This window comes from Camellia sinensis, chromosome 1 (genome assembly GCF_055761805.1).
Source record: "Camellia sinensis isolate YWXY chromosome 1, ASM5576180v1, whole genome shotgun sequence".
Taxonomy (NCBI): domain Eukaryota; kingdom Viridiplantae; phylum Streptophyta; class Magnoliopsida; order Ericales; family Theaceae; genus Camellia; species Camellia sinensis.
Window position 1 is genome coordinate 18,804,387 of NC_138961.1, and position 24,439 is coordinate 18,828,825.

At 35.6% G+C, this 24,439-nt stretch overlaps 3 protein-coding genes across 7 annotated transcripts; 1 reads left to right on the forward strand and 2 right to left on the reverse strand.

Annotated features, from left to right (window-relative positions):
* Window positions 1–9,733: 9,733 nt before the first annotated feature.
* On the reverse strand, window positions 9,734–14,295 carry LOC145792058 (inositol diphosphatase DSP2-like). 4 transcript variants are annotated; one of them, XR_014331238.1, is made up of 7 exons: window positions 13,876–14,295; window positions 13,642–13,735; window positions 12,615–12,673; window positions 11,361–11,421; window positions 10,743–10,796; window positions 10,299–10,378; window positions 9,734–10,195 (listed from the first exon to the last, which is right to left on the reverse strand). XR_014331238.1 is itself a non-coding variant. In XM_082872549.1 (5 exons), exons 1-4 carry the CDS (start codon window positions 14,130–14,132, stop codon window positions 11,397–11,399), a joined length of 435 nt encoding a protein of 144 aa, XP_082728675.1. In that variant the 5' UTR covers window positions 14,133–14,295; the 3' UTR covers window positions 10,395–10,796; window positions 11,361–11,396. The 4 variants fall into 4 exon arrangements, 2 of the variants coding, with proteins under 2 accessions (XP_082728675.1, XP_082728669.1); XR_014331237.1 differs by having other exon boundaries at window positions 9,981–10,195; window positions 10,940–11,421; XM_082872549.1 differs by lacking the exons at window positions 9,734–10,195; window positions 10,299–10,378 and having other exon boundaries at window positions 10,395–10,796.
* A 3,043-nt stretch (window positions 14,296–17,338) lies between these two features.
* LOC114294153 (uncharacterized) lies at window positions 17,339–22,179 on the reverse strand. Of its 2 annotated transcripts, none has more exons than XM_082866511.1 (8): window positions 22,090–22,179; window positions 21,840–21,946; window positions 20,344–20,591; window positions 19,838–20,036; window positions 19,548–19,582; window positions 18,631–18,733; window positions 18,155–18,215; window positions 17,339–17,850 (listed from the first exon to the last, which is right to left on the reverse strand). In XM_082866511.1, the coding sequence occupies exons 4-8, from the start codon at window positions 19,927–19,929 to the stop codon at window positions 17,545–17,547; spliced, it is 597 nt and encodes a 198-aa protein (XP_082722637.1). In that variant the 5' UTR covers window positions 19,930–20,036; window positions 20,344–20,591; window positions 21,840–21,946; window positions 22,090–22,179; the 3' UTR covers window positions 17,339–17,544. The 2 variants fall into 2 exon arrangements, with proteins under 2 accessions (XP_082722637.1, XP_082722638.1); XM_082866512.1 differs by having other exon boundaries at window positions 18,155–18,439.
* A 1,801-nt stretch (window positions 22,180–23,980) lies between these two features.
* On the forward strand, window positions 23,981–24,412 carry LOC114294132 (protein FAR1-RELATED SEQUENCE 5-like). The gene has a single exon (XM_028238245.2). The coding sequence runs from the start codon at window positions 23,981–23,983 to the stop codon at window positions 24,410–24,412; it is 432 nt and encodes a 143-aa protein (XP_028094046.2).
* Window positions 24,413–24,439: the final 27 nt, after the last annotated feature.

The window sequence follows — 24,439 nt, forward strand, 5'->3', positions numbered from 1 at the left end:
CTCTGTGTAAACAGATACTTCAAACTCTTGTGATCCGAGAATACCTCGAACCTCTCACCATAAAGGTAGTGCCTCCAGATTTTCAAGGCAAAGATCACAGCTGCTAACTCTAGGTCGTGTGTGGGGTAATTCTTCTCGTGTATTTTCAACTGATGTGAGCCATAAGCTACCACTTTTCCCTCTTGCATCAACACACAACCCAAACCCTCTCGTGAGGCATCACAATAAACTGCATAACCCAACCCTCTCTCCGGAATAATCAATACCGGAGCGGTGGTCAATCTAACTTTTAGCTCTTGGAACGACTTTTCACAAGTCTCACTCCACACAAACTTGACTCCCTTCCGAGTCAGTCTAGTCAACGGTGACGCTAACCTGGAGAAATCTTTCACAAACCGACGGTAATACCCAGCTAATCCCAGAAAACTGCGGATCTCAAACACACTCTTAGGCTGTGCCCAATCTTGCACTGCCTCAACCTTGGATGTATCAACAGACACCCCTTCCCCGGATACCACGTGGCCTAAGAATTTGACTTCCCTCAGCCAGAACTCACACTTCCCAAACTTGGCATACAACCTATGGGCTCTAAGTAACTCAAGCACCACTCTCAAGTGTGCCTCGTGCTCCTCCTCAGAAGACGAATAGATAAGGATATCGTCCACGAAAACAACCACAAATCGGTCTAAGAACTCCCGGAAAATCCGGTTCATCAAGTCCATAAAGACTGCCGGTGCATTGGTAAGTCCGAATGGCATCACCAAAAACTCATAATGGCCATACCGCGTACGGAATGCCGTCTTAGGAATATCTTCCTCCCTGACCCTCAACTGATGGTAACCCGATCTCAAGTCTATCTTAGAGAAACAACGGGAACCCTTCAACTAGTCAAACAAATCATCTATACGGGGCATAGGGTACTTATTTTTAACCGTAGCCCGATTCAACTTCCGGTAGTCTATACACAATCTCAAGGCACCATCTTTCTTTTTAACAAAGAGTGCCGGTGCTCCCCACGGTGAAACACTAGGGCGAACAAAGCCCTTATCTAGCAATTCCTGGAGCTGAACTTTCAACTCAACCAACTCTGCTGGAGCAAAACGGTAAGGTGCCATAGAAATCGGCGCCGTACCAGGCACTAAATCAATAGAGAACTCTATCTCTCGGTGAGGTGGCAAACTAACAAGATCTTCGGGAAAGACATCCGAATACTCACAAACCACCCTCGGTAACACAACCCGGGTCTCACCACTCTCACCACTCCCAAAACTGGCAAGTAGACTACTAAGCTCACTTCGCCCTCGCGAATCATACCCCGGTGGCAAAACACTACCAACCCGGTCTCCCAAGAAATGGAACCACTCCCCGCTCAAGGTACATAACGTGACCCTCTGGCGGTAGCAATCAATAACAGCCCGGTATGACGATAACCAGTCCATACCCAAAATAACATCAAAACCCTTCATGGGCATGACAACAAACGGAAAAGGAAGCCTATAGTCGGCGACCTCTATATCACATCCTCTAACACCCTGTTTCAGAATCAACTCACCACCCAAAGGCGATACCACACAAATAGGAGATGCTAACTGTGCTAACTCCAATTCCAAAACAGATGCAAATGCAGCAGATACAAAAGAATGAGATGCACCCGTGTCTATCAACACATTAGCAACTGAGTTGCAAAACAGAAAAGTACCTCTCACTACTGATGGAGCCGGTACTAAGTCCTGCGCGGTAACAGCATACACGCGCCCCGTAGGCCCCTGGTCTACCTGCTCACCTCTCGGAGCAAAAGACTTCTGCACAGACTGGGATGACGAAACTCCCGGATTGGCCCTCGAGGCCTGCACAGACTGAGCTGGCTGAAAACCCTGCGTCTGCCTAGAACCAGACGCTCCCGAAGTGGCACTCAACTGTGGGCAAAACCTCTCCATGTGCCCAGGTTGTCCACACTGATAACAAGTCAAGAGCTGCCCCCTGCCCAAACTCTGACTCTGCGGTCTAGCTGAAGAAGAAGCAGCTTTCTGACCCCCACCCTTCTGCGGGCACACAGATACCTTGTGACCCAGCTGGCCACACTTGTAACAAGTGAAATCCCCCTGACCACCTCTCCCGGAGCCTGCACTCGGCACTGGGAAGGTCGATCTAGCAACACCACCCTGCGACTGCTGAGGGTTATAACCCTTCTGTCTCCTGCCATCACTCTGACTATCCTGGCTCCTCTTGGAGCCTCTTTGACCCTCATCCTCCTCCTGCATCATAAGCTCCATATGAGCTGCAGCGTCCACTAGGTGTCTATACTCTCGAATATAAGACCCACCAATTCTCAACTTGAGGCCCCGCCTCAACTTCCGCTCAAACTCATAGCAACGGCGTTCCTCAGACGCCACCAGTTCAGGTGCAAACCTAGACAGACTGGTAAAAGTAGCCTCAAACTCGGCCACTGACAAGCCCTGCTGATTAAGCCGGCTAAACTGATCCCTCAGCTTCTCCCTAGCTGCTGCTGATAAAAACCTCTCCTGAAAAGCATTCACAAACGCCTCCCAAGTACCACCAACACGAGCTTTCTCGTACTTCCACCATTGACCCGCATCTCCCTTCAGTTGAAAGGATGCCAAGGTCACTTTCAGTGCTCCGTCCTCGATGCCAAGCATCTCAAACGTCTTCGTTGTCTGTTCGAGCCATTCATCTGCCTTAAGCGGCTCTTTAGGATCCCCGATAAACTCGTCCGGATTACACCGGAAAAACTCCCTCTTCAAGAAGGAAGGCCCTGACTCAGCTGCCTGATTCCCAGCTCTAAGAATACCCAAAGCTCCTGCTATCTCTCTGGCCAAGGCACCCATAGCCTGCTGACCTACTGGCTCGGCCACATTGGCCTGCCCAACTCCCTCCTGCACTGCCGGAATCTCACCCTGTAACGGTACTTCCTGCCTCGCAGGTCTACCACGCCTAGCACCTCTTCTTCGTCCTGACATCCTAATAAAGGCAACACAGAACGTTAGCACATTCATAAATGTGCCGAAACTAAACACTCACGTCCTAGTGCATGGACAACTGTAATTCACTCCACATAAGCACATAAACACATAAGCACTTACGAACTTCATTTCCGGATAATGATAGTCCCGAGGCGTTACTAGAGTTCCGGTTAGAAACAGCGTTGATCAAGTGCTTTTCCAACAAAACTCCCAGAAACTCAAGGATCCGATCAACATCCAAGAAATTAAATCCCATACCCACATAGTCACATAAGCATGTTATCAAATAAACACATAGCATATGGTACTACATCTACGTCTCTATCAAGCGAGACAAACCCATTGTGATCCTAATCACTTCCCACGTACCCAAAGTATTCGAACCTGGTACGCTCTGATACCAAGTTGTAACGCCCTCAAAATAATAACATTAAACCCATCAGATAAGACAAGCATTTACATATAAACTAACCACATTCCTTTATTTCATTGAGTTTCATTACATAAGTATTACATGTTAACATCAAAACAAAATGCCCTACGGGCTTACAGCTTTCCAAGTTAACACTTGGTTTCAACAAAAGAGTACTAACTCGTTTACACATTAAGCCCTTGGCTTGAAGTTACATGTAATACATCAAAAGTAAAACAACTACACTATGTCCGCCTCTAGCCTTCCAAGCTATGTCCTTGGAGGTGGCATGGTTCCTGTACCTGAAAATGATATTCCCATATAGGGTGAGCCACAGCCCAGTAGAAATACACTAAACCAACCATGGACAATGACTAAAACATTAGCAATTGATAGTTGGTCAACACTGATACAATCACATAAATTACATATTTATGTCAACGACTTACAAGTCCCAATTACTTTTCATTTTCCCTTTTTCAACAGATAAGCATGCTAGCTCTATCATCATTTCCACAGATATGTATAAAAACTATATCTCACATTCAGATAAGCATAAAAGCTATATCCACATTCTCAACAGATATGTATATCAACAATATCCACAGATAAGCATACAAGCTGTATCCACACTCTACAACAGATATGTATATCAACAATATCCACAGATAAGCATATAAGCTGTATCCACACTTCACAAAGATAAGCATATGAGCTCTATCTTCACTTCTCTAGACAAGCATATGAGCTCTGTCTACGGAGTTCATCCCCTATCTCCTCCCAATACCTATCCAGTTTAGAGGTACATCCCCTATCTTCCCCTAAACCGCGGAGTACATCCCCTATCTCCTCCTCTACACATAACGTATATAAACACATTGGTTCTATATACAATCACACAATACACACAATTAATGTATTCTATCAACCGTCAAGTTCCATGACACATTCCATTGATTAGTTTCCGTTTACCTAATCATCATGCATTGTCTACAACAATCTCGACTATCCTCCACCGATAGCCCAAAGCAGTTATTTCTAAAACAGAAAATAAATGCACAAATGGATATTCAATCAACATTTCATTTCCTCATTTCTCACCAATTAATTATCCCAATTAATTAAACAATGTAATTAGGCCATTTTCCATAATTACCATTTCAACCCTTAGGTCCCATTTTCATCAATGATTCAACAATCATTCTATTTTTCTATGCCAAACATGCATCTAGGTTTATTATGAATAAAACCCCAACTTTTGTAAAATTACACAAAAGCCCCAAACTTTCACAAAATTACCAAACCAAGCCCAACATCTCAAAATACCAAAATTTAAAGACAAAACCCATAGAGAGGAGTAGGTTATCCCTACCTCAAATTCGGAGTCCCAAAGGAGAAGACGACAAAACCCAACGTGCTCCAAAACCCGAGATTTTCAGATTAAAATGAAGCCCTCGACGATCAACAACTTTTTTGTAAAGGCCAAAGGTGAGTAAATCACTCATACTAGATCAAAACCTAGAGAGAAGGTAGAGTCTAGAGTGAGAGGCTCAACAATGGTGATTTTGGAAAAGTAAGAGAGAGAAGAGAAAGTGAAAAAGTGATTTGAAAAGTCACAATTTCGGGATTTAAACCCAGTCTTCCGCTCGAGCGTAAAACACCCCGCTCGAGCGGCCACTCACAGACTTCCGCTCGAGCGGCCAACCTCCCGCTCGAGCGCAGAATGCACTCGCCCAGCACTTTTGCAGAACCAGGCCTCCGCTCGAGCTCCCAATCCCTACGCTCGAGCAGCCACTCACACAGATTCGCTCGAGCGGCCAACTCCACGCTCGAGCGTGCAACACTGCACAACAAATACTGGATGGGTGTATTATCCGCTCGAGCGCCAACACCTCCGCTCGAGCGTACAGGCCAAAAAATCTGGGCAACTAGTTTTGGTTTCTAAACTCAACCAACCTGTAACCAACCCGCCCAACACATCCTATAACTCAAATACAAAGTAAGAAAGGATGTAAACAAGATAATAAACAACTACCAACATCCACGGACACATGTCCGGATCACTATACAACAAGGGTAAACCCGGGATCGCTATATGTTTACATTAGAGGCTTTGGTATATGTAATGAAAATTATAGCCGTTTATAGCCGTTGTACTCCATCATTACTAATTTGAATTTCTTCGTCTCCATCATTACAAATTTGAATATTTTTCACTTGAACCTTTTGGCCTGCTGCTGTGCTTGGCTGTTTGAACCTTTGTTTTGGGCTATTTGAACTCTTGATTTAATCAAATATTAAATACATTCTAACAACATTTAGGATAAAGATTTAGGCGAGAAATAATGAGATAAAATAAATTTTGATTTTATTAAAACATAAAATCATCAAAATTAATGTTGGTTCTATTTTTCTCTTTCAAATAAATCATCAAAATAAATTTTGATTATATTTTTCTCTTTCAAATAAATTATCAAAATAAATAAATCATCAAAATAAATTTTGATTATATTTTTCTCTTTCAAATAAATCATCAAAATAAATTTTGATCGTCATATTTTTCTCTTTCAAATAAATTATCAAAATAAATAAATCATCAAAATAAATTTTGATTATATTTTTTTCTTTCAAATAAATCATCAAAATAAATTTTGATCATATTTTTCTCTTTCAAATAAATTATCAAAATAAATAAATCATCAAAATAAATTTTGATTATATTTTTCTCTTTCAAATAAATCATCAAAATAAATTTTGATTATATTTTTCTCTTCCAAATAAATCATCAAAATAAATAAGTCTAACAGCGGCGATGGTGGCAGTGGCAGTAAGGTAGTAGTAGAACAGAGTGGTGGTAGTACTTAAATAATAATATTTTTTTTAAGTGCCAACAAAAATAATAATAATCAGTGTGTTTGGTTTGAGTTTTCTGGATTAAGTTTTTTGAAAATTGAGTTTTTTAGTTTTCGTGTTTTTTTTGTTTTTAGTGAATATTTTTAAAATTTTAAACATTTTTTTAGATGTACCTTACTTAGATGTATCTAAAAAGTAAAAAAAAAAAAAAATTGTGAAAAAATGTTTTAAAAAATTAATAAATACATAAAAATATAAAAAAATGTACAAAATTCTTGTATTTTTTTTTTTATATTTTTGGTATTTAGTGAATTTTTAAAAGATTTTTTTTACAATTTTTTTACTTTTTAGGTGTATTTATGTTAGGTGTGTCTAAGAAGTAAAAAAAAATTGCTTAAAATAATAAAAAATTCAGTAAAAACAAAAAAATACTGAAAATAAGAAAGTAAAATTTTTTGAAAAATGTTTTTGGAAAAATAGAACCAAGCAAGCTGAATAAATTTTAATGGTAATTACATGATAGAATGAAATGGTCATTCTTTAAGTTGAAGGAAGAAATAGGCATTCTCATATTTTGTTGGACTAGTCATTCCAATAGAATGACTATTCTCACTTAAATAAGGCGTACCAAACAAAAGAAAAGGAATATAAAATTAAAATGAGCATTACATTCTATCGTACCAAAAGTGCTCTTAAGTGACATCTTCATGATTACTTGGGCAAATGCTCAAGATGTGTATTCATTTAAAGCTTCTAAAGCTTGTTTGGAAAATAGGTTTTTGGTGAAAATATGAAATTAAAAAAATCATTATGTTTGGAAAGAATTTTTTTACTATTTTATGAAAAAAATATATAAAAAGTAGAGAGTGAAATTGAATCTTTCATTTTTTTTTATGAATTAATATTTTTTTTTTTACATTTCAACTTTTTGAATGACTTTAATGATTTTTTTTAATTAAAATTAAGTTTTCCAAACGCACTGCTGGAAAACAGACTTTTAGTGGCGTTTAAAACGCCGCTATAAGTGTCAAAAATGCCACAAATTTCTTTTGCGACGCTTAGCACCAAACGTCGAGGACGCAGCCGTCGCTATAGCTTTGTGGCGTTTTAAAAATGTCGTAATATCAGTATAGGCGACGTTTTTAAAAACGCCGCCAAATGTCCTAAATAACAGTACCATGACGTCATTGTGATATTTAGCGACGTTTTTAAAACGCCATCGTATCTATTTAAAAACATATGACCGTTAGATTTAGGGTTTAAGTGGCGTTTTGAAAAATGTCGTGATATCCTTTTTTGTTTTTTTTTTTTGTTTTTGAAATTGTGCTAATTTTAAACCCATCAAGAAGTATTCAGAGATTCTGAGACAATTTTCAAACTACTCTGCAAAAGAAAAACATTATTATAAATGCTTATAGTATGGTAATTTTAAAGAAATTAGTTGAACAGAAGCTAGTGTAAAAAGAAATTGTTGGAGTTCCTACTAATACATCCAAATGCACAATTCATGTAGTCAAGTAGTCTAAGAGAATACAACAATGAAAGCTTTCCATAAAAAGCAATCTGCCTTCTGAAGCGATGCCCATCACGTGCAACCATTCCACGCATGCTAGCCTGAATAGAAACAGCAGAGGAGCACAATTCTTTATAAGCTTTCCTAGCAAGATGCATACAAAAATCTCTCTGAATTCTCAAACAAGAAGCCTCTCCTAATGTTCTCGTAAACTTCCCGAGCAAGTTGTCCTGTAATCAACACAAGGAAAAAATCATTGAGTTATATACTTTCAAGACCTCAGCAATGAGCTAATTAAAGAAGTTCATGAACAGGAGTGAAAAAACATGGTAGTCTCTTCCATGGCTTGGACAGGAGTGAAAAAAGGCCCACAAAATATCCTTCAAACTTTAATCAGCATTCTTTTATTAGCCAATGACCATTTACTTTTATTAACCCCCACAAAAATCACCATTTACTTTTATTATCTACAAAATAACATGCATGCACCTAATTCCAACCCATGAAAAGTAACTGTAACATTTACCTAGTCCACAGAGAAAAGTAACTGTAACATTTACCTATAGGCAGCAGTTTCATTTGTGCCCAAACAAATCCCTTTGGCTGAGTATGCTTTTAAATTTTATAAAATATATAATATTAAAAAAAAACTATATTTGGCTGAGTATGTTTTCTAGCATGTCTCACTCTATCACCACTAAATTAGATGACCAAAACTATTACATTCTGCAAAGAAAATCATAATTGCCCAGTGACATAATCTTACATTCTGAACTTTTAGTGCCTAAAAACTACCAATCAATATTTACTCAAAATGGAGCTTTCATATATCTTTACAAAGAAGTCAGAGAGAGAGAGAGAGAGAGAGAGAGAGAGAGAGAGAGAAAGAGAGTTCTACCTGCCAACAAGAAATAGGTAATTTTATGCTTAAATGGGATAGACCTCCATTAGCTTTCCCAAGATTGCCCTCACTACTTTCAAAATCAATGGGATTTACTTTATGAGGCATAGTCGAGAACCCAATCTCACCAGCCTTAGTTATCTGCTTGACATTTGAACTTGAAAAAACATAAGCTCTAGCAGAGGAAAACCAGTAGCAACATATTCACAAATATATCAGAAAGTTCACCTGCTTGAAGTAACCTAAAGATACGTAGCCCCACATGTCCCTATCAAAATCAATTACGATGTTAAACTGGATAATTGCATGGAAAAGTTTTGCCATATAGTCATGAGTTTCGATCTGCATAACATGTTCAAATTGTATTAAATTAGATCAGGTAAATATGCATGAATATGCTTGCATCATAAGCCCTCTGTAAGTTCCATTCAAAAATCATTCTGTTTTTAAAAAGATTTTTAGAATAGTGGTTCAAATTATCACATTGATAATCTGGAGCAGCAACTAACTTGCAGAACATGGTTAAACTCTGAAAGCATTAGCTAGAAGATAATGAACCGAATTCCAAATTTTCAAGGAACACATATAAGTGATGTCCTCTATCACAGTTTAATATGGATGAATTACACTACAAAAAAATTGACTTTTTGCGACAGTAAAATACCGTCGCTAATACTTTTTGCGACGGCAAAATGACTTTTTGCGACGGCAAGAGAGGGGTCGCAACTGCAGGGGTTGCAAAAGAGTTTTTGCGACGGTAAGTGCCGTCGCTAATGTTTTGCGACGGCATTTTTTACCTTTTGCGACGGCACCGTGCAGTCGCTAATAACGTTTGAAATTTCTTGACTTTTTTGCGACGGCCTTATTTTACCGTCGCTAAAAATGTTATTTGAGACGGCAAAAAATACCGTCGCTAATAGTCTTTTTCTTAAAAAAAAACACTGTTTTTGCGACGGTGTGGTGCCGTCGCAAAAAGTATAAAAAATATAAAATTTTCTATTTTTTGCGACAGTGTAATGCCGTCGCAAAAAATATTAAAAAATAATAAAATTTTTATTTTAAATAATAAAATTTCTATTTTTTGCGACAGTATAATGTCGTCGCAAAAAGTAAAACCTATAACAAAATTAATAAAAATATTAAAAATTTCTATTTTTTCCGACGGTGGTGCCGTCTCTCACTCTCTAAGAGCTGATTATTTACATTCCATTCACAAAAACATCATAACAGAAAATAAAAATAAAAATTGATCAAACCATCAAATTCAATATTTTACAAAGAATAATTAAACTGTACACGTTCATAAAAGCATATTTAAATTATAAAATTCACCCAAATCCTAAAAAAAAATAAAATAATAAAATAAAATCTAAAATTCACCAATCAACACATTGGATATTTAAATGCTCTTACAAAAAATAAAAAAATAAAAAATTTCCAACAAGATCTCAATTTTGAGCCTATTTCAAAAATCAAGCTGCAAATTCCTACTTCTAGAATCAGATCTTCCCCTCGGCAAAATTTATCCTTTTGACCTACAAATAAATAGATAACAGTTGCAAATTATAATCTTTTGGAGAAACCAACTATTTAAACACCAGTAATGAAGACAATGAAAACTGTGAAAAGAACACTTACGTTGTCATCAGGAACAACTGCATATCTCTCAGAGTAAACTTTAATCAGGTCTACTGGTTTTTCTGTGACATCACTATCTCCTGAACATCACAAAGAACAAACCAAAGTTAACACCAATATTTCACTATCACATCATCATCAATTATTATCATTCAATTATAGATTAAGGTATACTTAGTTTCATGTATCATTCAGCTCCAAGGCACTAAACTAACAATGTGATCTCATCAAATATATGCTATATGTTGTAAATTCATGCATGAGCAACGATTATATAAAACCTGCTAAGGAGTGTGTGTTTTGGTATTGGTAATATATAGGTACTGTATATTTCTGCTGAGGGTGGTTAAAATCTTTCATCTCTTCTGACAGGTATAATAGGATTTGAGATATGGAGAGGACATAAATAATAAGAGAAATGGATGAGGAAATAACAACACATACTTGTAGATTTAGTGACCCGTTCCGAGAATCAAGTTCCTCTGGGGTGAATTCAACCTGATTGAAGCAGTGATAGAAGCAATATAAATGTTTTTGATTGGCAACCATTATGAATGTTACAGAAAATAAACATAATCATAAATTTCAAGTGCTCATCAGATGTTGGATTTCAAAGGAGCTCAAAGAGACAAATAAAGTACCTTCTGAAATGGTTTAGTTTTCAACAATTTGAAAAGAGTAAAAAGAGGATAAACAGTGGAATCAATGTTTGAGGAAGAATCTAGCTTCCACGAAGACTTGTCACCATCCGTGAAAATTGAATGATGAATAAGCTATCTCTTTACGTCGATAGCTTATTGACTTTCTTGGTCTGCTGGAATTACATCGCCAAGACTAAAGAGAATTTTTTATATAATTGAGGTGCAAACTAACATTCATGTCATCCTTGTGGAACATAGAGCATTCGGAATTAGTCACTAAGTCATAACCAATACATCCAACATAAGTACCAATTGAATTAGCAAGGTGAAGCCTAAAAAAATAATGATAAAAACTAGTTAAAGCTATAGAATTGCAAAATTAAGGGAGTAAATATATTAAGGAACAAGTAAACATAATAACCTTCAGAATCAGACATAATAGGAACAGCAGATGCTCTCATTCTTCTGCACATTTCCTCAATCTGCAGAAATAAGAAAAAGATGACATAAAGCAAATCTGATTTCAAAAAAGGACATAAGAAATTTATGGTTCATCTAGAACAGGTCTCTGATAAGCAGCTTTGAGATTGAAATTCTACCCAGCTCTCACTTTGGGGTCGAATACCTACACTGCAATACTTTGGAATTTCAGTTTGCCTAAGCACTCTTGCTTTATGTCTTTATCTACAAAAATATGTGGATGTGTGCAAATATGTGAATATAAACAGACTTATTAAGTCAATTCACATTCAGTTAGATCAATTGCACGGCTATCCATGGCAAGATAGTCTAAAATTGCATTAAAAACAAGTTGGTCAGTGAGTTATTTTGGTCAAATTTAGTATTATATTGACTGTAAATAAGATTAATTGAAACATGAAATTTAAAAATTATGGGCCTGCTGTTTATCACTCGATTAAAATAGAAATAATTCCACATACACTGGCATAATCTTCCACATCCAAGCAAGAAAAAGTTGACACATAATCTACATCGATGCACAAGGATTAATAATGTGGTGAGCAGGGCATTATCACCAGTCTTGAACTGATGTTTCCCAACACCAATCCCCCACAGTAAGGATTTCCAACATCCATCCACCCACCAAAAAAATTGAGAATTCCCAGTGCCAAACTAGCGGGAAATATTTGTTTCCTTGACATGACCTCAGAGATAAGGTTTCTTACCACAAATATGTCATAGATAACAGAGAACGAGAAGGAGATAAAAATATACTACAAGTGGGAACAAAGTAAGCTTAGGCTTCAAACTGCTTATAATCTCACATTATGACAGCTTAAAAAGGAAAAGAGGTAGACTACCTAGGAAAAGACACGAGATGGAATGCCTATTTAGACTTTTGAATGGTAATACCTATTATTATCCCAAAGTCAGTCAACCAAAATCACGCTACCATATTTCTACCTTTGTACAAAATGCTTAGCTCTCTAGACATGCATACAATCATAGTGCAGCCATGACTTAAGAATTATGGGTTTCAACTCTTTATCTATCCCAAATCACTTGTTCCCAATGTCAGATGCATATATGTTTACAAACCAAGCAGGAGTGTCACTGTTCCCTTTACTTCTTATCAAGCTCTCATTTGACTCGACAATGCACTGGAAAGGATTCATGCAGTCCAGTATGATAAATCAACTAAAAAGTAAGTTACCCGTAACCAAACTTCTTCATTTGGTGCATTCTTGTCAACAACCTTGTCCTAATATTTACCTGTTGATATCGCAGCAAACACCAGAGTGAAATAACACATATTAGCCACACAAAATCCTAAAAAAGGAGAAAACGGTCAAGCTGAAAATAATTGTGCAGAAGATGAGTCTATTTTGTAGCCTAGTGATAGAACATATGCAGACAAATACACACTTTTTGCCTCCAAGACAACTTTAAGTCTCAATATGAAATCCAGAATTGAAATCATTCACATTATGACTGGGTTACCACTATATATAGTCATATTCAGCAGACATCGGATCGTAGAGAATCCAATAGTAATCTTTGTGACCATTCTCTAATTGTTTTCTTCCCCATTTTTTCCCCCAGAAAGGCCATTAACTGAAGTTATTTCACGTGAGTTCCCAAAAAAATTTATTCTGTTATTTTGTTTTCAATGCCATGAACTTTATCTTACACACACACACACATACAGCAATAAACTCATATACCTAAAATTCAAACATTGTCCAAACATTGTCCAAACATTGTCATCTCATAGTCCAAACATTGTCATCTCATAGTCCAAACATTGTCATCTCATTTCAGCAATAAACTCATATACCTAAAATTCAAAGATTTCACATGGTTGTTCAGTCTTAAACAGTGAACTCAATCCACTTCACATAATGAACTGCATTATTACAATCCCCTGTTCCTCCACATCACAAAGAACAAGCATTCCATGTCACACTCAAATTACCATACCAAATCAAAAAAAAATAAAAAAATAAAATTGATAATCTATACTATAGTATCTATACTATTAGCTTTTTATTTTTCCAATAATGCCTTTCCTGTATCGATCAATTTCAATTACTGTTCTGCTAAATGATTTCTTTATTCATCAAATGGCCCCTCCATCATCAAAAATGTAAAATTACAAACAAATCGAGTTTGCACCCACTGCTAATAAGTAAAAAAGTAACACAAAAAATAAATAAATAAACAAAAATTACAAGACTTACCTTGCAACCTTCGATCCCGAATTGAAATAATTGAATCCCATTTGACTTGACAAACTCGGCATTTGCCTCCGGGTACGGTTCTGGACAAAGGCATCTGCAAAACCAAAGCCCTATAATCATCAAATCTGTATATAATCAGCAAATTCAAATCATTCACTGAATTGAAATAATTTTCCAACACATCACTGCCATATAATCAATGAGGTTGAATTTTTATTTTTTTTTTTTACTTACATGATGGAACGGAGGCCTAGGGATTGGAGGAAGGGGAAGTTGGCGGTGTCGGGGAAACCGGACCTGAAAATGCCATTGTCGACCATCGCGAAGTTCAGAGGAGGAATATAAAACCCGTCGTCGTCGGTGGGGTCGAAGTCGTCGAGGCTCGGCGGCGAGAGCTTCGTGAGAGGGTTGAGTTGTGGTGGTTCTACGACGGCGACTTCGATGGTTTTGCACATATCGCCGCCGCCTTGGAGGACTTCCTCAACGGTCATAACTGATTGAATTAAAGAGTAGAGTAGAGAGAGAGAGAGAAAGTGAGGGAGGCAGCAGCGGCAGTAAGGCAAAACCCTAGATGGAGAGAGAGAGAGAAAGAGCGAGCAGGAGGAGAGGGACGGCTCTGTTGTGTTTGGGTTGTGTTTGTGTTTGTGTTGTGTGTGTTCTCAAACAAAACCCTACACACACCCACACACCCACAAATATGTTATAGTTAATCAATTTTTTATTAAAATAAAAAATTATTAAAATAATTTTTATAGTTGATAAAAAAAAAATTTTCATTTGATAAAGTTAAAAATTTATTTGTTTTATATTTATTTTATATTTATTTTAATGAATAAAAAATAATTATTATTTTTTTATTTGGTAAAAATAGGAATAATATTTTCCATTAAAATAAAGTTAATTTTTGTGGTCAATGAAAAAGAGAGAAGATAGATGAGAGAAGAGATAAATGAATGAGAGACACAGAGAGAGAGAGAGTCAAATAGACAGAGAGAGAGAGAAGAGTGATGAATAAGAGAGAGCAAGAAAAGAGAGAGAAGAAGATGAAAAAATGGGTGAAAAGATATAGACAAAGAGAGAGACAGAGAGAGGGAGAAAAAAAAGAGCAAAAATAGATAAATAAGAGAGAGAGAGAGACAGAAAGAGATGAGCAAGAGAGTGAGAGAGAAAAAAATAAGAGAGAGAAGAGAGACAGAGAGAGAAGATATATGAAAGAGATAGAGAGAAGAGAGATAGACGAGAGACATAGAGAAAAAGAGAGAGATAGACAGACAGATAGAGAAGAGTGATGAGTCAGAGTGAGAAAAAGAAGAGAGACAGAAACAGAGAGAAAAAGAGAGATGGACAGAAAGAAGAGTGATGAGAGAGAGAGAGAGAAAAGAGACAGAGACACATAGAGAAAGGGAGAGAGAGACAAACAGAGAATAGTGATGAATAAGAGAGAGAAAGAGAAGAGAGACAGAGAGATAGGAAGATGAAAAAATGGGTGAAAAGAGAAATGTTCAAAAGAGTAAGACGACATCGTTTGCAGTGGATCGATAAATCGAGAAGGAGCTCGATAAATAGAGAAGATGAGAGTAATAAAGTGAGTAAGGCGAACATAGTGAGGGAGAGATAGACAAATAGACAAGTAGACAGAGAGAGAGAGAAAGAGAAGAGTGATGAGTGAGAGAGAGACAGTGAAAGAGAGAGATAGACAGAAAAAGAGATAGGGAGAGAGATGGAGAGAGGGAGAGATAGAAAAAAAGAGAGAAACAAGAGATGAACGAGAGATAGACAAAAAAAAGAGAGAAATAGAGCGAAAAGAGATGAGCGAGAGAGAGAGACACAGAAAAAGAGAGAGACAGAGAGAGAAGAGAAATGAGCGATAGAGAGAGAAGATTTTTTTTTTTTTTTTTGCAACGGAAGAATTGTTAAAAAAATTATTTTTTATTAAAATAATTTTTTTTTTATAGTTGATGAATTTTATTTTTTTTTACATTTAGTAAGGTTGAGACGGTAAGAGAAAGAGAAGAGAGAAAGGAAGATGAAAAAATGGATGAAAAGATATAGACAAAGAGAGAAAGAGCAAAAAGAGATAAATGAGAAAGAGACAGAGAGAGATGAGCGAGAGAGATAAAGAGAAGAGAGATGAGTGAGAGAGACAGAGAGAGAAGACAGATGAGAGAGATATGAGCGAGAGACAACAAGAGAAAGAGAGAAAGAGAGAGACAGAGACAGACAGACAAACAGAGAAGAGTGATGAGTTAGAGAGAGAGAGAGAGACAAAGAGAGAAAAAGATAGAGAGTGAGAGACAGAGAGAGAAAAGAGATGAACGAGAGAGATAGAGAGAAGAGAGATGAACGAAAGATACAGAGAGAGAAAAGAGATGAGAGAAAAGATAGATAAATCGAGGAGAAGCTCGATAAATAGAGAATATGAGATGGAGAGAGTGAGCAAGACGAATATAATGAGGGAGAAATACACAAATGGACAAGCATACAGAGAGAGAGATGAGTGATGAGTGAGAGAGAGTGAGAGTGAGAGAGAGACAGAGAGAGAGAGATAAACAGAAAAAGAGAGAGAGAAAGAGAGAGAAAGAGAGAATGAGAGATAGAAAAAGAGAGAGAAACAAGAGATGAGCGAAAGATAGACAAAAAGAGAGAAATAGAGCGAAAAGAGATGAGCGAGAGAGAGACACAGAAAAAAAGAGATGGGCGAGAGAGATAGAGAGAGATATAAATAAGAGAGAGAGAGAGAAAAAAATAAATGAGAGAGATAGAGAGAAGAAAGATGAGCGAGAGAGATAAAGAGAGAAGACATAAGAGATAGAGAGAAGAAAGATATGCGAGAGACACAGAGAGAAAATGAGAGAGATACACAGACAGACAGAGAAAGAAGAGTGATGAGTGAAAGAGATAAAGAGAACAGAGAGAGATAAATACAGAGAGACAGGAAGATGAAAAAATGAATGAAAAGAGATGTTATATTAAAAAAGTAAGACGACATCGTTTTTTTTATTTTTTTTGTGACAGAAAAATACCATTGAATTTATTCAAACTATTTTGTGACTGTATATATATGAAGCTGTCTCAAAACCACAATCACTATGTTAGGTTAGAGTTTTCCAAAAACTCTTTTGAGAAAATTATACTTTCTTGTTTTCCGTGTTATATTATTTTTACTGAATTTTTTTAATATTTAATTTTTTTAATTTTTAGACACACCTAACATAAATACACCTAAAAAGTAAAAAAATCTTTTAAAAATTCATTAAATACCAAAAATACAAAAGAAATACAATAATTCAATACATTTTTTTTTATATTTGTATGTATTTATTAATTTTTAAAAATATTTTTTCATAATTTTTTTTTTTTAGATACATTTAAGTAAAGTGCATCTAAAAAAAAATTTAAAAATTTAAAAATATTCACTTAAAAAAAAAAACCACAAAAGTAACTTTTTGCGACGGTAAAAAATACCGTCTCAAAAAACAGAGTATTTGCGACGGTAGAAAAATACCGTCGCAAATACTCTCCTTTTTTGCGACGGTATTTTTCTACCGTCGCAAATACTCTGTTTTTTGAGACGGCATTTTTTACCGTCGCAAATACTCTGTTTTTTGAGACGGTTTGCGACGGCAAGTGTACCGTCGCAAATAGTCCCGTCTTTTAAGCCCCATTTTCTTGTAGTGTTAGTTGTTAGATAAAAACAATAAGGAGCAAGGACAGGATAAAAATTCGGAAGAAAGTTCACTAATGAGTAACTAATTGGTAATAAAGACTACCGACTTCTCTAGCTTTGTACATAGAGCAGCCGTGTAGTGCATGATAGGTCTCTACGAGCCAACAGATAGCATATCAAAAGGATCCATCAAAATGTGGTTACTGATTGTTAACTTAGAACTTGCTGATAAAACTTCAAAAAATTACTCTGGTCTGTGAAGAATTACGGAGAAACCTAATAAAACTTAAGCGAGAAGAAATCTTGTGAATGGAACACACCTGAGTCACATAGGGATTGAAACTTAATCCAAGAGATTTCACGAACTCCTCTGCAATTTGAGGCCATTTAATATCAGGGTATGCAACAAGATGTGCATTGTAATTTCTAACTGCACCAGCAAACTTCCCCATTATCTCAACTTGAGAAATATTCCGTCTTTCCCTGCTTAATCTGACAGCAAGAATTGCAATTTCCTTTCCAAGGGTGGTAGGTGAAGCTGGCTACAGAATGATAAACCAAATGAGTAATCTATTGATGACTATTAGTCTAAAACAACTGTATAAACACAATTGTGAAAAATCTAAGCTATACAAAAACCTCAAGTAAATCACTTTTCTGTAATACAGATTTAGTTGGTGGTTAGTAGTTTTCTAATCAGAATAAAATGGCACATAATAATTGGTATTAGTGTTTCTGACTGTGCATGACATCTTATTTTTTTGGCATAACCATAGAAACACAAAATGATAACTGTAGATCAAATAGAAGAGGCGACCGGAGAAATTTCCAGTACAGAAATATTACCCCAAGGAAGAACAGGAAACTCCCATCTCTATTTTGGAACTGTGATAACATATGAAGCAACCTGCAAAAGATCCAAAACTATTACAAAGTAAAAAGACATAGCAGGTGCAAAATTTCTGAATTAGTAAATTAGAAATAAGAAATGTAAATGCACATGCTAGTATTAATGCAATAAGATATTTGGGAGAATTATAAAGTGCTGATGTTTGATCCTTTTCATAGAGAAGGTCCATGATATCCGTGCATGCTTCAAAGTTTACAAGTTTCCCAACCGTTGCAATTCCCCTAAATTCATATAAGACAGAATTCGTGACCCATTAGAATAAACAGTAAACTGGTCTAAACTCTAACCTTACGATTGCCAACATATTTTATAATGATGACACCCAAAAAAAAAAAATTCACTTAAACTGAATGAAAAGCTCCTCGAGGAATTTAAAAGCAATATTAGATGTACCAATCTCAAAATCCAATACCTTTCAAGAAGAAGAGAAAGAGTAGAAAAACATCTCAGTTGAAGCTGACAAATGCAACCATCCACCATAGTTCTATGGGATTTACCTGCATTAGGACCACCTCCTGCAGAATATCTTCATTAACCACAACAATGGAAAATATAGAGATGAAGTTTTTTTTAAAGGAGTTACAGAAATTTAGCTTACTGATTCCAAGAAATCACGAATTGTAAAATGTTGCTCCTTAATCATCTCGTCTCCCAAAGATTTCAAACATTTTACAGATAGGGGATGAGAATCATGCATTTGCAGCCCATTAATTTAGTAAGAAATACAAGACTACACCCTAATGATGAAAGCTTATGATAAACAAAGTATGATCACCTACTTTTCTTGAGATCCATATAGAAACAAGGGCAAATAATTGCAGGTTGCTCTCCCTCATGGGATGTAAAAGCCAGTTTTCCATGTCATTGCTGTGTCTGAATCTTTGCAAGTACAAGTTAATGGTCACAAATTTGTAGTAATTATGACATGAAACAAACTTTTTTTTTCCCAGCTAGAAAAGTATAGAACAAAATCTTCCACACTCATAGACAATCAATTAGCATACTTAAATTCTGGTACAAAAGCATTCTCAACATTTCTGAATTATAATCCTCATAGCATACAAATGTGTGTATCAGGTTCTTATACTTAACTCAGTGACAAAACCTTTGCTAAGTTTAGTATGTTCGAGTTTTTTACATGTATTTCAAATTCTATAGTTTGTTCATTCGATGATTGGTCGACTCAAATACTAAAAATAATATAACTATTGAGGAAAAGGGCAGAGGGACATTGAATATAATTTCTAAATCTCAATTCTTGTATTTTCAAATGATATAACTATCTATAACTGCCTATAAATTTTGAGTAATAAATGCATAACCCGTTACCTTTCATCGTCGTCTTCCAACACATGATTATGCACCTTTTAAAGAAATGGAAAAACATTATAAAAAAAAAAAGGACAATGAGTTTACTGCGAGATGAGGTGAATAAACGAATATACAAAATAGCTGCCTTTAGTATAAACAGCTGCCTTTTAATAGTTTGCATAAATTCATTTTCAGTTTTTTTTTTTCTTTTTTTCTCATCACTCAAGTTCCATCAGGAGAATGAATGTCAAATGAGATGTTAATGTATCTTCAAATATAGACTTCAAAAGTTATCACTTTGAACTCACCAGAAAAGTAGGAGACTTTGCCTCGAGAAATTTAGAACGGTTAGGTGCCCAACGCTGACATCGAACCTTAGCACCACCATGCCATTCAACATTATAATCACACGCCAATTCAGTTTCAACGGAAATATCTTGCTCCACAAATATGCCAACCCTTATTTCCCCCAAAACTATCCACTTCCTTGTCTCACAATTTGGATGGCTGCAAGACCAAAATAATATGTCAATGCCAGGGAAGATAACCAGAATTACTTAAGGCAGACAATTCCATTTCATAATTCCTTGATACCTGTTTGCACTCCTCAGACCAAAAAGGGTACAAACAATACCTCATTATATCTATACTAAATACTAGTATATAAAGGGAGAACACCAATTGGTGAATCCCTGTTTATGAAGTTTCGTGGACATTTTTTTTATACAAAATTACTCATATACAAATCTGTCATATACAGTTTAATTGAGTAATTGCTGACAACAAATACAAAAAGACATTAATTCTACTTAACTCCATGTTTTGTGCAACTAATAAAAAATCGCAGGAACTTTCAGGAACTTTATGTTGTCGTCCCATCCAATGGATATACTTATCCAATTCCTTCCTTCCATTGATCTTCTTGAATTGTGTGCATTTAGTTTTGTAATCTCACTTGAAAATCAGACCTTGCAGAAAAGATCATTTTTGTGTGCGAACTCACTTGAAAGGGGCAGTATCGCCAAAGTATGTGGTTCCACCTACTGGATACAGCCCTGTTACCTGATTTGCTCTAATAATTTTCAGTAATATCAACAAGAGAAATACAAAGACAATAATAAAGCCACCCTCTATGATTTGGAGCTAAAAGATAATAAAAAAATAGCATTTACAGATGCATGTTATTGAAGGCATGAAGCATTACTTAAAACCATACAGACATTTAAAGGAGATCAAGTAAAAACATGATCAATGACCTTAAAGAAAGGAACTTCCATGATAGCCATCAGAAAATTCCAAGTAAAAACAAATATCGAAAACATAACTAAATAAAGCAATATCATTGTTAACACTGAGAGTGGATATTCATTTCTTTTGTAGAAAGTTTTTCTCATTAATAGGTCATGCATTAAGATCAAAAACATATCTCATATATTTGTTCTGCATTCTCTCACTTTTGTTGACCGATGCTTCTTAATTCTACTGCATGTATGCCTACTAAGAAACACAAACATGGACACGTGACACAACACAGATAAGGACACGCAAATTTCAAAAAATTTAGGACACGACGCGTTAGAGACATGTGCGAAAGATATGATTTTATATATTTATTATGTGTCATATTTTTAAATATTTAATAATTATTTTAAGTCAAATATTTAATTTTACGAAATTTATCAACCTCTGGTATACTATTATAGTAAACACAAGTTCATTTTTAATTATTTTTTTTAAATGGCCCTCGGGGTGTCCCAGTGTGTTCTCAGCATGTCTTCAACATGTCCGACACGTGTTTGGAGTGTGTCCGTATCCGACACTTATACGTCACCTCTGGAGAGGTCACTGCTGGAAAAAATCAAATTTAAGTCAATACCCAAATTAACCAATAGACAGACTAAATTTTAAATTGGTCCCAACTCAAACCATCGTCTGATTCTATTTATATAACTACTGCAGACAGGATAAGTAAATCTTTCTACCCATCATCTTAACAATAATTTTGTCAATAATTTTGGCCTATCATAAACTCAAATTTTAGCCTATCTTTCTACCTCTTCCAAGGTTTTCCTCCTATTTGTTATTAGAGCTGCAGAACATAAACTCAAATTTTGGTCAGTCTAAGTACTTTGCGGGTCCATAAGATAAAATCCAATAAAATTTTGATGCACATATAAACAAACACATAGATACATGGCTTTTGAAGACATTAAAATTTATGGAAAGTAGTAGAAAAACCCAAATGCACAAACGACAGGGCCAGACAGATCATAAGCAAGGTAAGGAAGGAGGGAATCAAAGAAGACTCACCAAAGTGGAAATCAGGTGCCTGCAGTGCACAAAACCCATTGTGAGGAAGAGAGACATTGCTGCTGCAAAGATTGACACAGTATGGTTGTGATGGTGGTTCTATGACTCTGTACACAAACGCAATAGATATTAGCCTCAATAGACTAACCCTAGAATTGCATACAAAGCACAAACGTAAAGATCACCACAAACGAGTCAGAAATAGAGTCGGTTTGAGGATGTTAATATGCGCATAGGGACTCAAACTTACAGATCTGAACAAAAGCAATCAATCGATCAAGTCCAGAGAAGAGTGTTTGATCGCGATCAATAAATTAAAAATCAATCAATCGAGATTTGCCTAAAAATCGATCAATAGAATAAAAATCGATCGTGATCAATAGACATAAATTAGTATATATATATAACAAACAGATTTGAGATCGTAGATCTAAGTTTGTATATAAACAAAATGAAAAAAAATTAGAGGACTCACAAAATTAATTTTCAAATCGGACTGATTGAGAGCTTTGAGCCAAGATGGAGAAAACCAAATCGTGAATCGGAGCCTACAAAGCTCGATCTAGTGACCTTTCACCATAAGAAAGAGGAGTGATGAAGAGATAGAAAACCTAGATCTATCAATTGCTGCGTAAAATAGAATAGAAGAATGAAAAACGCGTGGGTCTTAAAAGGGAAAACATGTGCGTACACCAAAGCACGCGTGTTTTTTAAAATGAGTTATTTACAAAAATATTTTGAAAACCTTTAAAACGACGTTTTTTAAAAAAACGCCATAACAAAAGCGTGGTTATAAGCTAATTTTCTTGTAGTGACGAGACGTTAGATAACCAAATAATTGAGAGAGGCCTGTAGTGGTGTAATGCTTTTAATTTTTGAATTTTTATTTTTATTTTTTTATGTGGTAGTTGAATTTACTCTCCTGCTAACCGTTTTCATTTGGAAACAAGTTATTTTAATAATTTTTTAAATTTTTACAAATGTAGAGAGTGATATGACAAGTTTAGTGACTTTTTGACTTTACTACGGACCCGGCTCCTCTGCAGCTTTAAAGCAAACTGGGCTGGACAGTCAAAGTAATAGGATGGTGACACGTCATCAAAATTGGAAACTAATGATTCAGATTAAATTAGACACTCACAAGCTCTTTGGAAGATCTAAACGACATCGTCCTTTACAGCCGTCAACGTTAACACCGTCTCTATGGGATTTTCAAAGATCTGATTTGGGCGCAAATTCCTTTGGGGATTTGATTTCCTTTGCCGCAAGCACTCCCATTGATTTTTTCTTTCAACCAAAGATTCTTCCTGTATGTCAAAGAAATGAGCAAATCAATGATAATTGGAGTTTTTGATGGTCAACCATCAAAACCCGTGTCCTCTGCTTTTTCTCTTTGTAGCTTAGTTGATTGAAAGTATGCTACCAGCAGGTATAAAGAATAAGAAAAGGTATGATGCACATATTATCATTTTATTTATTTATTATTATTTGATTTATATATATTATTATAATAAAATTGTACGAGTTACAAGCACACTGATAAAGATCAAAATCTTCAAAGTCAAAGATAAAACTCTCAATATATATATATATATATATATATGGAGACTAGGACTATACACAAATAAAAAGATTCAAATCATTAATCTCAAGTTGAATATGAATTATGTTCATTGTAGATATGTTTATGTATATAGACGCTCATGTATAGACATATTAACCCTTCACAAATAAAAATATTCAAATCACTAATCTCATGTTGAAAATAAATTATGTCCATCGTAGATATGTTTATGTACATAGACACTCATGTATACGCATATTAAAAGGTTGAAAATATATATATATATATATATAGATATTTTTTTGTTATTGAAAAAATTGATTTGTGTTTTTATGCACTTTTCATTTTTTGTTTATGTTCTTACTGATTTTTTGATATTTTTTTAATTAATGTTTTTACTTTTTGGATCTTTTTAATTATTAAACATGATGTATTTAGAATTTATTTTCCTTCGTACTAATAATGTTTCTTGTGTCAAGCAGCAAGACAACACCCAAATTAAGGCCCCTTTATAAAAGACACTTCAATGTGTGAAGCTATATCTTCAAGTCTCACAATTCTAGATTACAAACCTCAAATGGGTTTGGAATTTGATTCACTAGATGCTGCAAAAGATTTCTACAATGAGTTTGGGCAGATTACCGGTTTTAGTCTTCGAATGGAATATACTAACGCATGTAAGAAAACAGGAAGGATCACTTCTAGGAGGTTTGTATGTTCGAAAGAAAGGTTTCGACGTGAAGACAAGAGAGATGATAAAACTAAAAATTCACACCAAGAAACAAGAACTGGTTGCAAGGAGCGTATGAGTGTTTCATTCAACAAAAATAGACAAAACTATGTGGTTATTGATTTTGTTGAGGACCACAATCACCCACTTCATATTCCAGGATGTGTCCATTTAATGCCTTCACAAAGAAAAATTGCAAAAGCTCAAGCAATTGCAGCTGATTTGGCAGAGGCATCTGGGATTAGATTGAGATCGACATTTAAGCTTGCATCTCGATAGGCAGGTGGAAGGGAATGTCTTGGTTTT

Excerpts from the sequence above, each read along its gene's own strand:
- LOC114294132 (XM_028238245.2), top strand. The coding sequence starts at position 23,981 with ATGGGTTTGGAATTTGATTCACTAGATGCTGCAAAAGATTTCTACAAT.
- LOC145792058 (XM_082872549.1), bottom strand. The coding sequence starts at position 14,132 with ATGACCGTTGAGGAAGTCCTCCAAGGCGGCGGCGATATGTGCAAAACC. Across the intron at positions 13,736-13,875 it reads CTAGGCCTCCGTTCCATCAT|ATGCCTTTGTCCAGAACCGT; the intron begins GTAAGTAAAAAA and ends TTGGTTTTGCAG. Across the intron at positions 11,422-12,614 it reads ATGAAGAAGTTTGGTTACGG|ATTGAGGAAATGTGCAGAAG; the intron begins GTAACTTACTTT and ends TTATTTCTGCAG.
- LOC114294153 (XM_082866511.1), bottom strand. The coding sequence starts at position 19,929 with ATGTTGAATGGCATGGTGGTGCTAAGGTTCGATGTCAGCGTTGGGCAC. Across the intron at positions 19,583-19,837 it reads CAAAGTCTCCTACTTTTCTG|GTGCATAATCATGTGTTGGA; the intron begins GTGAGTTCAAAG and ends TTTCTTTAAAAG. Across the intron at positions 17,851-18,154 it reads GTTTCCTGTTCTTCCTTGGG|CCAGCTTCACCTACCACCCT; the intron begins GTAATATTTCTG and ends ATCATTCTGTAG.